The sequence below is a fragment of the Talpa europaea genome, assembly GCF_964194135.1.
Source record: "Talpa europaea genome assembly, chromosome: X".
Lineage (NCBI taxonomy): Eukaryota > Metazoa > Chordata > Mammalia > Eulipotyphla > Talpidae > Talpa > Talpa europaea.
The window spans coordinates 48,365,114-48,379,125 of record NC_140081.1 but is presented as its reverse complement, the minus strand read 5'-3'; the positions used below and the strand labels follow the sequence as shown (position 1 = coordinate 48,379,125).

Genomic DNA, 14,012 nt, shown 5'->3' with positions numbered 1-14,012 from the left:
GGTCAATCAGTAAGTATGTTTTGGACCTCCCAGGTGCTAGGTGCCTTGGGAAATAAAATAGAAGTTTAAGACATAATCCCTGCTTCTGACAAGCAGCTGAGAAGTCTAGGTAAGGGGACAAAATTAACCCCCTTAGACAGATAACAATATGAGGGCTCACACTGTGTAGAAAAATGGAAGAATAAAACTTTAGGAGTCTGCTTTCAGAATGCAGGGAGGATTTGAGTAGATAGGAGTAGGGAAGACCTGGTAAGCAAGGAAACTTGGATGGGAGGTGTGGGTGCAGATTGCAAGTTCTCTTGTATTGCAGGCTGAGTTGTCCTTACCAGCTATGGTAAGGTGGGAGCCATTCTGGGCTCTGGAACTAGACGTGGCATGATGCTCACTAAGGGTGAGCCCATCAGGCCTGGCCTAGAACAGTGGCGGTAGCTTAGGAAGGGAAGGCTGAGAGCTGGTAGGAAGAGTATCAACAGCACTTAGAGAGAGATCATTTATAGAGGGTCAAGGAGAAAGAAAAAGGAAAAGGTGGCACTACGGTTTCCAGTCTGGATGCCATCTGGGATGGAGAGCTATGGGGGGGTGGGGGTGCAGTTTCACAGAAACATACTTGACATGTCCTGTTGATATGTCTAATGTCTCAGTACATCTACATGGAAGAGTTTGTTGCAATCAATTAAAAGGAAATTTTTCAAGATAATTTGATGATGTGACTATGCTCACAATAGCAATGTCAAGCGAAAAAAAAAAAGGATACAAAATTATTTAATACCATGTAGTCTCAGTTTTGTAAGTATATATAATGTGGTTATGCGAGTGAGTGTGTGATATTCAGAGAAAAACATTAAAAAAAAATATACCCCCAAAATGCTCACAATTGTATGATTAACATTCTGAGTAATTTTTCATTTGTTCTTAATTCTTTCCCTGTATTTTTCAAAATTTCTGCAATGAACATATATTGCTTCTGTAGTTAGAAAAGTAATGTGTATTTGGGTTCTTTCAAGAAAAAGACAATCATCTTTTATCAGAACTTCTAACCCAAGTTTGGGTTTACACAGTCTGATCACTGTGCCTACACACAGCTGGAAAAATACGGAGCTGGAGAATGAGTGGTTCACATGTCTCCGGCATTGTTCCCTTTCTTAGGTAGCTCTAGTAATTCTAAGGTGTTTCCATGTCCTTCAAAAGCAGATCTCCTCTTGACTCACAATATGAAGCGTTTTCTGTCTGGTAGAAAGGCAGAAAATCCAGATACTTCCCTAGGACCACCTCTCTTTCCAAAATTTTCATTCACTCCAAGGCAACTGTTACTAGTCTCAGACTTTTCTGGGAATTCTCTTGTTCCATTGATCGATGTGGCTGTTCCTCCCCACCTAGCCTTGATTATTGTAGTTTTTTAATAATAAATCTTAATATCAGATAGTGATTCCTCATCTTTTTCAAAATTGCTTTAGCTATATATACAAACTTTAGAATAATCTTATCTATATCTACAAAAAAATCTTTTTTTAAAAGATTAACTTATTTATGTGTACAAGAACTGGGGTATGGGCCAGAGGTGTGGGGGGTGAGAGGACTCACCAGAGACAGAGTGGGGAACAGAACAGGCAGACTGACAAAATACACTGCTGAGGGGAGCAGCGGGTGAGTCAGGAGAGTCTGCTGCGCCATGTGGGTAGCTCCCTGGCTGGAAATCGAACTCGTGCTACAGTGACTGCGGATAAACCCTTGCACCACCAGGGAGGCCCCTACAAAAAAAATCTTGATGTGATTTTGATAGGCATTGTGTTAAACCTATATATCAATTTGGGGAGAATTAATATCTTTTTTCCAGCTTTATTGAGGAATAAGTGGAAGGTATACACGATAATTGTTCGATTTATATATATTGTGAAATGATTGTAGTATGTCTAGCATTTATCATCTCATATAGATTCAATAAAACGAAAAGAGAAAAAAACAGGGGAAAATTCTCTTTGTAATGAGAACTCCTGAGATCAACTCTAATAATGTTCATATGCATCATATAACAATGTTAATTAGATTAATCATTTTGCACATTACATCCTAGTACTTACTTATAACTGAAAGTTAACCCTTTGATCACCTTCTGACAATGTCATCTTTATTGTATTAAATCTTGCAATCCATGACCATTGTCTCTCCATTTATTTAGATCTTTAATTTTGTTCATCAGCATTTTGTACTTTTCTGGGTACAGATCCTGTACAGATCTAGCTTTTTCTTTTTTGACTTATTATAGTTTTCATTTTGGCTTCTATGTGTTTCTTGCCAGCATATAGAAATACAATGGTTTCTGTGTATTAAATTTATTTCCTGTGACTTTGCTGAGTTCATTTATTAATTCTAGATGTTTTCTTATAGATTCTTTGGAATTGTCTATATAAAATAATTCATCGACAAATAGTTTTATTTTTGCCTTTCTAACTTGTATGTGTTAATTTCCTTTTCTTGCCTTATTACACTAATAGGACTTTCAGTATTATGTTGAATAAGAGTGGTAAGAGCAGAGTTCCTTCTTTGCTCTAAAACTCCTTTAAGTATTACGTTAACTATAGGTTTTTGTAAATTTTCCTTGTCAAATAGAGGCAGTATCCTCTCTATATTCCTAGTTTTCTGAGAGTTTCATCATGAATGAGTGTTGAATTTTGTTAAATACTATTTCTATATGAGTTGATATTAATGTTGATGTGTGTGTGTGACTTTTCTTTTTTCATTAGCCTTTTAATATGCTAGGATACATTAAGTTATTTTCAAATACTGAACCGGCTTTGCATACCACTTAGTCGTGGTATATAATTTTTACATATAGTGATGAATTCTATTTGCTAATATTTTGTTGAAGATTTTATTCTCTACTTAAGATGGATATTAGTTCTCTTTGTACTGTCATCATCTGCTTTCAGTATGAGGGCAATACTGGCCTTATAGGTTTGGAAGTGTTCCCTCCTCTTCTGTTTTCTGCAAGAGATAGTGTAGAATTGGTGTTAATTCTGCTTTTCAATGGAATTCTCTAGTGACACCATTTGGGAATGGATATTTCTTTTTCAGGGGGTTTTCATTTTTACTTTGATGGCAGTGTGGTCAGAAAACATGTTGTATATCATTTCAAACCTTTTCAGTTTGTTAAGATTTGTTTTATGCCCCAGTATATAGTCTACCTTGGTATATGGTTTGTGGGTTCTTGAGAACAATGTGTTTATGGCTGTTGTTTGGTGGGAGGTTCTATCAGTGTGGTTTGCATCCTGATGGTTGGTAGTGCTGATGAATTCTTCTGTATACTTTCTTATTTTCTGTCTAGTCCTATAAATTGCTGAGAAGGATGTTGAAGTCACCAACTCTAAACATGTATCCAGCTAGTTCTCCTTATAATTCTCAAGTTTTGCTTTCAAGTATTCTAAGGTTCTGTTGTTGGGTGCATACATGTTTAGGATTTCTGTAATCTTTGGTTGACCCTTTTACCATTATGCAATGTTCCTCTCTGACCATGTTCATTTTATTTGCCCTGAAGTCTACTTTATCTGATTATCAATTGTACCCACTCCTACTTTCTCTTGAGTAATGTTTGTATGGCATATTTTATTCTTTTTGAAAACCTTTTCTTAAGGAACTTTTCTATTGAGCAAACATTGATCTATGTAGATATATGAGGATTGGTTAACAACACTGTGTATAACTTCGGGGTATGGGTTCACGTCTCTTCAAATGTATGTTACTAAACTATCCCTACCACCAAGGCACCCACAGACCTCTATTATAGTCCACTGAACTCCTCTACCCTCTGCTACCCATCCTCCTCTCCCCCTCTTCCAATCCATGAACAGAGAAAATCTTTCCATTTCTTTGGATCTTCTCTTTCCTTTAACAGTGTTACAGTTTTCCCTGTACAGGTGCTTCACCTCATTCCCTACGTTTATTCTTAGGTATTTAATTCTTTTTTATACCATTTTAAATGAGATTGTTTTCTTGATTTCTTTCTCATCTGGTTCTTTGTTGCATATAGAAACACAACTTATTTTTATAAATTTATTTTAACCTACCCTTTTACTATACTGATTTATTGTTTCTAATAGTTTTTAGTAGAGTTTTCTAATGGAGTATATTATGTCATCTGCAAATAGCAATAATTTTACTTATTCTTTTCTAGTATGGATTCCTTTTATATCCTTCTCTTGCCTAATTACTCTAGCTAGGGCTTCCAATACTGTGTTGAACAGTAGTCGTGAAAGCGGACATCCTTGTATTGTACTGATCTTAGAAGAAAAGCTTTCAGTTTTTCACAACTGAGTATACTATGAGCTGTGGGTTTGTCATATATGGTCTTTAAAATGTTGAGGTATGTTCCAGAAGGAACACTTTTGAGAATTTATTATCAAAGGATGTTGAATCTTATCAAATGCTTTCTGTGCATCTATTGATATGATTATATTATTTTTCTCTTTGCTTTTGTTAATAGGGTGAATTATATTGATTAATTTTCAGGTGTTGAATCATCCTTGTGTCCCTGGAATAAATCCCAATTAGTCATGATGTATGATCCTTTTAATGCACTGTTGAATATGGTGTGCTACGATTTTGTTGAGGGTTTTTGCATCTATGTTCATCAGGGAAATTGGTCTGTAGTTTTCTTGTTTTGTCTGCTTTTGGTGTCATTGTAATATTGACCTCATAAAATGTGTTTGGAAGCATTCCCTCTCCCTCCGTTTTTTGGAAGTATAGAGAATGATTGGTAGTAGTTCATCTTCCATTCTGCTATTAAGCCCATTTGTTGAATTTTTTAATTTCATATATTGTATTTTCCAGTTGTAAAATATCTATTTAGTTTTTCTTTATTTCTTCTATTTCTTTGCTAAGATCTTATTTTTTAATTTGTTTCCAGCATGTTCATAATTGTTCATTAAAGTATTTTGATGATGGCTGCTTAGACTTTGCCAATAGGTGTGTCATCTCTATGTCAGCATCTGTTGATTTTTCTTCTCATTCAAGTTGAGATTTTCCTATTCTTCAAATGAATGATTTTCTATTGTATCCTAAACATTTTAGATCTCTTTATGAAACCCTGAATCTTATTTGAATCTTCTGCTTTAACAGGCTTTCTCGGCCACCATGTTAGCAGGGAAGGGGTACCACCCATTACCTACAGGTGTGGGCAAAAGTCTAGATTCTCCACTCTTTTGACACCCTGGGGGAGTGGGATGAGGGAAACCTCATTACTGGTGGGCAGAAATGGAAATTCAAGCTCCCCACTAGACCTCTACTGATAACATCCCAGCCAGGAATGGAAGTGACACCTTGTTTATTACTTCTCCATGGAGTCTCTACTGACACTGCAGGGACAGAGGTCCTCCCTGACACTGAGCAGGCATAGAAGTCCTGGCTTTTCAGTCTTCCTTTTCTGACATCACCCTGGTAGGATGAAAGAAAGCCTGCTTTATTGCTGGGATAATTTTCATCTTACTGTTTCATTCATTCAAGAAATATGTATTTGGTGTTGGAATGTGCCAGGCACTAACCTTGGTGCTGGCAATAAACTGTAAATAGGACAGGTAAGATAGATAACAAGCAAATATTTAATATCAATTACTGAGAGGTTCAGAAAAGATACTGTTTCAGATAGGTGGTACATGAATGCCTCTCTGAGGTGGTGACATTTGGGAACAGAGCTTAATGAAGGAATTTTGCAAAAATTGGGGTAAAGAACATCCAGAAGAGCTAGCTCAAAGACCTGAGGCAAGAATGGGCTTGGTGTGTTTCATGCGTATTAAAAGAATTATCATTATTATAAATCAAGCTCTGATTTCACAGATAACATTGCTTAGAATGAGGCTAATTTTTTTCAGTGTATTAGTGAAGTTTCCACATAAGTGGTAATGTGAATATGGCAAAATTCTTGACAGTACTGAAGTTCAGGAAGCAGATCTGTCTCTGAGGGAGATAATGTTACTAGCCTCCTTTAAAAGATGAAAGAACTAAGGCTTAAGGAGGTTGTATATGCATCACACAGCAGGTGAGGGAGCTGGGATTCCATATGAGAATAAAGATCATACCCAAAGTTTAGAAGAGGAAATATATAATTTTCCTTCTGCCTGGTGAAGCTGCTGGTTGTTGCATAGAACAAACCGAAAACTTTTGAAGAATAGTTGGAGGCCTCTAATGTGTTTAATTAAGGTGTTTCTTTTTGTTTTTGCCCAAAGCACATGCCTAAAAGCAATTATATCACATATTCCCTCCAATTTTTAGCTCTAAAACAATCAAGGGGCAAAAGGGAGGTTGGAACTTATTAGAGAAAATAAGGTAAACCACTCAGGGTTCAGGAATGCCTAACTGTTGACAATTCTCTCATTCTACCCGGAGGCCCTTTAACCAACTGAGATTCAGGTGCTGTCTTTAGCACCGCAGCCAAATCCTGTAGTGCTGATGGGCGTTTTATGCCAGAGTAAGCAGGCCCAGCCTCCCCGGCCTTGCTGCTGAAGGGCAGCCTTTGCAGGATTCTCACCACAAAGTTCCAGAGGTAGCTGTGCTGATGTCCCATCCCCTGGTCTCCTCCAATGTACCTGGACAGGGTCATCCCCGGGCCACATTGAGGACACCAGGAGCTCTCAGTCTTTTGAGAATGGGAAGCATCTTTATAGACTTCTGGTTTACCCACATCCTTCTGCCTCTGCAGCTCTAAGCATGTTTTGGAGGGAGATTTCATAAAGATTTCTAAATTGAGTTAGAATTTCAAGTCTATTGTGACATGCAAATTAGTCCTGCTTGCCCGTTGGCAGCAAAGCAGCTGAAGTGCCTAGAGACGGGCCATAAAATGAAAACATCAAAGTGATTAAATGTGCCCGAAGAGCATAATCGAGTGCATGAATAAGAGAAAATAAAACAAATTGATTTTCTCCAGTGCCAGAAAAACAGAATAATTGAGAACAAAATAATAGACTTTGAAGTAATCAAAGTGAGGAATGCACCATAGTGACATAGAAACAGCCAGTTGTGGGAGAGATTTATTGTGTTTCTGTTATCATTTTTACAACTTTAATTTCATTAGCTAATAAATACAAATCAATTGAAAAATCAGTCAACCAGAGAGGAGGCAGTCCCAAGCCAAGATTTTTATTCACATCTCTGAAACAGGCTGAGGCAGTGATCCTTAATCTACTTTCATAGGCACATATCTCCCCTGTGAGCTAGAAAACAAGTTCTGGGAGGCCTCTCTGCTTTGGAGGTGGTGCTGTTCTCTTCTGCCAGTCACTTGCCACATAAAGGTTTACAGATATAGGTTCTGAAGGGTCACTTTTATACCCCGCCCAGATTTCCAAGACACAGAACTGCCTAAGTCCAGCATTCTGGTTAACAAAGATGACGACGCTCTCAGGGCCCTGACTGGTCCCATGGTCTTGTGTTCAGTATATCTGACTCTGTGTGGTGGCGGCGGCAGCAGCAGCGGCAACTACAGCAGCAGTAACAGCTGGAACACCTGCCACTCCCGATACTGCAGAACATCTGTACAGGGCTCAACGCGTCCATCGTCCCTGCCCCGCCCCCAACACACTCACAAACACAAGTGACGCTGAAATCTAATCTAAAACCCAGAGGACAGAGCCAGAGCACGTGGCCCCTTTGGTTTCCAACCTGGCCTCCGTGGTGCTCTCTGGGCAGGATGGGGGAGGGGAGCCGAGTTAGGACACGTCTCATCCTGACTGTGGCCATAGCACTGGGGACATCAAGCTATGCCGGGGCCAGGTGCCGGAAGATCACAGAGCAAACAGGAGACCACTGGAGAACTATTTTTATGACTCCCCCCAAGCAAAGAATCCTTCCACACCACTCCTCAGCTGTTGGCGGCTGGTTTCAGCGGCCCTTCACTTCAGGATCCACCTGAGGGCTGATGTGATTCAAACTGTGTTTTTTTCTTTCACAGGCCCTTGAGCTTCTCTGGCAGCTGTTGGCATTTCCAGATGTTCGTGGCACACCTTACCTTTAGGGTTCCACAGCTAGCAGCCATGCCTTCGGTCCCAGTAAAGGTCTTTGGGGCCACTGGGATCGTAAAGCACGGTGTGTGGAAGGAGTTGGCAGTGCCAGACTGGCACAACTTGCTGGCTTGGTCATGATGGCATGGTTAATAGATTGTGCCTGCCAGGCAATTTGTCCTAGAGAATTTTTCTTCCAGGAAGCACCTAAAAGCTGAAGGGAGTCTCCTTGTCCTTCTGGTGGCATCCAAGGCCCTCTCATGATGTGCCTTGAGGTGAATGAGGAATGTTAGCATTTAGCTCCTTTGTGCAAAAGAGCGAGAATTTGTCTCCAGTTCAGGTTTGAAATCCAAGCTTCCATTTCCCACTGGTGTTTGGGTGGAGCAAAATGGAGCAAATGGCTTTCCCAACTCTAAAGCATTATACAGATGTAAGGCTGTATTATTCTTCCTGCTGCTGCTATTCCCATTATCCTGGATTTCCCGGCCCAGAATTTTTGTCTGAAAAAGAAATGTGGAGACAGTGCATTGACCAAAGAAACTGGGAACTGTGACTCCAAATGGCTGGGAGGCGGTGCCCAGCCCAGCAGATAGACCACGGAGGCTGGACTCCACAGGCCGCTGGGCTGGCAGGCAAGCAGCCTCCTCCCGTGATGTCACCCTCCAGTTACTGTGCCTCTCCTTCCACATGCAGCCAACAGGGTTAGGCACATGAGGGGAGAAAAAATGAATCATAGACTAGTTTTGCTGTGGCTTCAATTCCCTTTCAGTCTGCAGGAGTCCCTTGCAAGCTAACACCAGAGCATCCTAACCATCAGAGTAATACCCTTCCAGAGCTACACTATGTAAATGCCGAAGTCTAGTGGGGTCAATCCACCATCTCAAGTTCTAATACAGGTCAGTGGCAGACCAGTGGTCATTGGTGGATAACTTAATTATCACCGAAAGGCTGTCTGATCACATGAGGGATCTGCATATGAGGCTAACAATTAAGAGCTAAATGTTAACTCAATCATCCCGGCTTCATAGAAATCCTGTGTCCTGCCATTGTTCCCGGTTGGAGAACGAGACCTTCAAGCCTTGTGCTCGTAGGGCAGCTGCTAGGAAACTTGCTGTAATGCCCCATCACGCTAGATGGACCTCCGCCCCTCCTTGAAGTCATTCAGGGGCTCCGCATGGCCTCTTGTGAGAGCATGGCTCTCTCTCAGCCCTTGGAGACCCAGCCTCTGGCCATCTCTCCAGCCTTACTGCCTCCTCCCTAACCCTTGTCCTGTGTGCTGGCCACAAAAATGTTACAGTTGCCTTTATACATCCTACTCTGCTCCTGCACCTGGAACATTCTTTCCTCCTTCGCCCTTCAAGGTGCCTAACCTTCTGTCAAACCTCTGCACCCTTTCTTCTGATGCCCTCTGCACTCTGTGCAGACTGGTATTTTATTGCCTTGTTCTACGGGCAATGATGTGTTTGCCCCCCTATATGCTTCCTTGCTCGCTTGATACGCTCGAGGGTGAGAACTATCTCTTTGATCCAAGCACCCAGCCCGGGACCTAGCCCACTGGAGATATCTGACAAGTCTTATGAAATGAGTGGACAGAAATGCGGACCAGACTGGGCTGAGGGACCTGGAGGGCAGTGGGGGAGGGGGAGAGGGTGACTCACCATCCAAGATTCTCAGATACTAGAGGCTGATGGCAGCGGAGCAGCCTGGCACCAGCTGTTCAAGAGCAAATCCATACAGTGCTTTCCCCCCAAAATGTGCCTCATGTACTCTCCATGAGACAATTTGAGGGGATATTTTTAATTTTATAGACATATTTATTTTAATGTATGCTTTAAAATGTACTAAGCACACCAAGCCTGTTGTGTTGTTGTTGTTGTTGATGGTGGTGGTGGTGGTGGTATTTAGCATAGATGAAACCAAGATATGTATTAAATTTTTTAAAGTACACTGATAAAAAGAAAAATATTGTTAGCATTAATAGAGACAAGTAGATTCGGCAACATTTCTGAAAGGGTATTATATGATGGAAGTTTTGGAAATGCTTCTACAGTCCTGATTTCGCTTCTCTGTTGCTCTGTTATGCTACTCAGCCTCCAGGGGTTCTGGGGTCACCCCCAGCATTCCTCCCAACTGCTATGATGGTCTTTAGAACCAGTTTGCCACTCAGCCTGGTGGCGTGGATGCCCCTTCTGTGAGCGTGTGCTCGCTTTCATCGAAGTGAAAGTGCTGCTGGAGCAATGGCCAAGTTTTAAGCCTCAGTGGATTGAATGAGCAAGTGCTTTGTCAGCGGCCTTGTAGTTCCACAGATATTCGTTACTCAGTGAATATTTACGGGGCACCCATATTGCCAGGCACTGTTGAGGGTACTAACATGTCAGCAAAAAGCAAACTGAACAAGATCCCTGCCCTCAGAGAGCTTGTGAGGGGAGACAGACAGCAAGCAAATAAGCACACACAGTGTTTATTCAGTGTGCTACGTGCACACCACTGAGAGTGAACGCTAATGTAAACTATGGACTTTATTTTATAATAATATATCCATAGTCACTCATCAACTAACAAATGTCCCCTGCTGATGCAATGTTACCATTAGGGGAAACTATAGACTGGCGGTGAAGGGCAGAGGCGGGGCATAGGAGAGCTCTCTGCTCTTTCTGCTCAGTTTTTCTAGAACTTAAAACCACTCTACAAATAATGTTTATTCATTGAAAAAAAGAAAGACTGAAAAGAGTGCTCACTGACACCTAGTGCCTGGCACAGAATAGATACTCCATAAACACTTTGGAACAAATGGGTGAATAAATGAGTTGGTCAATGGATGAATCAGTAGAACGCAGGCCTCCCGAGCCCCACGTCAGTACCCTCTCTTGTACATGGGCGCTAAGTTCATCGCCTAATTTATTGTCCATGCTGAGATATTGAAGAGTTACAGAGGATGTCATAGGTGTAATAGGAGCTGTCCCAGAGATAGCCTAGAGATCACAAAACCACATTTTGCCTCCAGAAATGTTGTTTGGCCTCACATATTGATGTCTCACACAATATTCTTTCAAAATGTAAATCTGTTGTCTCCACTTAACACTGGAAAAATTACATTAAAATGTGAATTCTGACTTCTCTTGGGAAAGATCTGGTCCCATGGGGCCACATTCTGCATAGTAGTAAATGGCTGGAGCTCAGTAACAGCTGCCCCCTTTGTGAGCATGTACCTTCCTGATTGCCACAGACCCCACCACTCTCTTTTGCATCATCTACTCTAGGCTGAGTGTGAGTTTCCATTTACCAATGCACTTACACACTTTTGGGTTTATATTCTTTTGTAATAAAGTTAAGAAAAAAGGGAAACTATTACTTGTGTAGGCACACCTCAGAGAAAGATATTGCAGGGTTGATCCCAGACCACCACGATAAAGTGGGCGACACAATTTTTTTGGTTTTCCAGTGCATGTGTAAGTTATGTTTACACTACTGTTCAATAGCATGTGTCTGAAAAATGTACATACCTTAATTTTAAAATACTTTATTGCTAAAAAATGCTAGCCATCATCTAAGACTTCAGCAAGACATAATCTTTTTGCTGGTAGAGGGTCTTGCAAACATGACAGTATCTGCAAAGTACAATAAAGTGGCCTGCAATAAAATGAGGTATGCCTATACTCATGTCCTGGTTCAAAGCAGGAAAATGTCAAAAGGATCAAGAGGGCTCCATATGTCTTACACCCACTCTGTTTTACTCATAAAAAGAGCATTCTTGGCCTCCATAGGAACTCAAGTTTGCCCCCTCTGGTCTGTGCTCCTCAGCTCCCCAGGCCCCAGACTATGCTGGCTTTAGAATTTTCTCAGGCTGCCACCCACTGTGGAAAAAGCTAGATGTGAGGGGAAAACAATGGGCATTATTGAAGCTTACATTTTTATTGTTACCCAACTTCAACATTGCTCATCATCAACTTTTGGTGGAAATTATTGTTTCTGTTGTTTTTCTTAATCACCTCCAAATGTAACTGGAGAGTGAAATAGAGCAGCAGGGAATACAGCACCCACCTTTCCTTTCTATGAACATGTGTTAAGGGAACATTTGAACATAGAGTTTTGTTCATCTGGGCATTCGTTCACTCATCAAGCTCTGGCTATACTTACAGATGCAAGGACCCTGGCTTCCGCACAGGGTCCCCAATAGATTTTCTTTTCTTCAGCAAAGGCGACGACACAAGGAAAAGGCGGAGATAGGCGAGTCTAATGGGGGCATGTTGATGCTCAGGTGTGGACTTCATAAGTAGTTGGGATCTGCTCAAGTGTTTCTGGAGCAGGAGATATATATGATCATAGCTAGCGATTGTGTGGGGGACAGCTCCAGAGGCTGGGGCACCAGTTAAGAGGCTGTTGGCAGTGGTCTGCATAATGAGAGAGGCAAACAAGGTAGAGACAGCAGAATGAAAAGGAGAGGACAGATAAGACAGCCATCTTGAGGCTGGGCTTAGTCACTCATAAATGTGAAGAGAGTTTGAACTAAGAGACAAAGAATCAAAGATGATTCAGAGATTGTGAGTTCAGGGGTTATGATACCAAAAGCATGATCCAAAAAAGAAAAAAATTGAAGTAGGGCCCCATCAAAATTAACTTTTACTTTGCAAGAGCTAAGAGAATGACAACATAGCTTATATACTTAGATAAAATATTTGCAAATCAGGCCTCCCCTGGTAGTGCAGGCGTTTGAGCACAGCACTGTGAAGCTCTCCGCAGCCTGCAGTGCCGGTTCGATCCCCGCCAACCGGTGAGATACCCACATGGCGCAGCCAGACCTCTCCTGTCTCGCCCGCTGCTCCCCTCAGCAGTGTATTTCAGTCTATCTGCCTGTTCTGCTCCCCACTCTGTCTCTGGTGAATCCTCTCACCCTCCTGTACATCTGGCCTGTACCCCGGTTCTTGTATGCATGAATAAATTAATTAAAAAATATTTTTGCAAATCATATACTCAACAACAGATTTGTATTTAGAATATGTAAAGAACTTTCCAATCTCAATAGTAACATACCAACTAGCAGAAGCTATGAAGAAGATATACAGACAATACATATATATGAAAAGATGTTCAACATCATTAGCCATTAGGAAAATACAAGTTGCCATCACTACAGTCCCTTCAATAAAAACTAGTAACACCACCACATGCTGAAGAGAATGCAGAAAAACGAGATCCCTCATACATTCCTGGTGGGAATGCAAAATGGTGTCTCCACCCTGGAAAATAGTTTGGTGGTTTCATGTCTAAACATGCAACTACCATATGACCCAGCAATTGTACTCAAGTGCATTTATTGCAGAGAAATGAAAACTGTTCACACACTAAAAAATGTGAATGTTCATGGCAGCTTTGTTCATAATAACCCCAAACTGGAAGCAACCCAGATGTCCTTCAATGGGCAAATGGTCAAACAATCTGCTACACTCATGCCATGGAAAGCTACTGTGAAACAAAAAGAGACAAAGTTAATGCATGCAACAGTTTGAATGGGTCTTAAGGGAAGTGTGCTGAGAGGAAAAAAAGGCAATCCCAAAAATTATATACCGTACAATTCAATTTATCAAACATTATCAGAATGACAAAATTATGGAAATGAAGACTAGATTAATGATCACCAGGGCTTGGGGGTTCGGGTGGGGTACTGTACCAAGGTAGCATGAGGGAGGGCTTTGCGATGATGAAATATTTCTGTATCTTGCTTTAAGAACTATACCCACACACAAATAACTGCATGTAAAACTGGTAAAATCTGAATAAGATCTGTGGATTGTATTGGTGTCAATTTCCTGGATTTGATATTGAGTAATAATTATGTAAGATGTTGCCACTTGGAGAAACTTGGTGAAGGGGACCTCTAGGTACTATTTTTTTGCAACTTCCTGTTAATCTATAATAAGAATGAAATAAATAGGAATTAAAAAATTAAAGACCAAGGCCTTCCCTGGTGGCGCAAGGGGTTAAGACACAGCACTATGAAGTAATCCACAGCCACTGCAGCACGAGTTCAAT

General features: G+C 41.1%; 1 protein-coding gene across 1 annotated transcript in view; it reads left to right on the top strand.

Moving 5' to 3' along the window:
• HDAC8 (histone deacetylase 8) overlaps nucleotides 1–11,994 on the top strand; it is a gene marked incomplete at its 3' end in the record, with an annotated part of 230,279 nt that extends 218,285 nt beyond the window's left edge. The window contains 4 exon segments of the mRNA XM_084258384.1: nucleotides 11,792–11,806; nucleotides 11,809–11,849; nucleotides 11,852–11,975; nucleotides 11,978–11,994. Coding sequence (XP_084114510.1) covers nucleotides 11,792–11,806; nucleotides 11,809–11,849; nucleotides 11,852–11,975; nucleotides 11,978–11,994 — 197 coding nt within the window.
• Nucleotides 11,995–14,012: the final 2,018 nt, after the last annotated feature.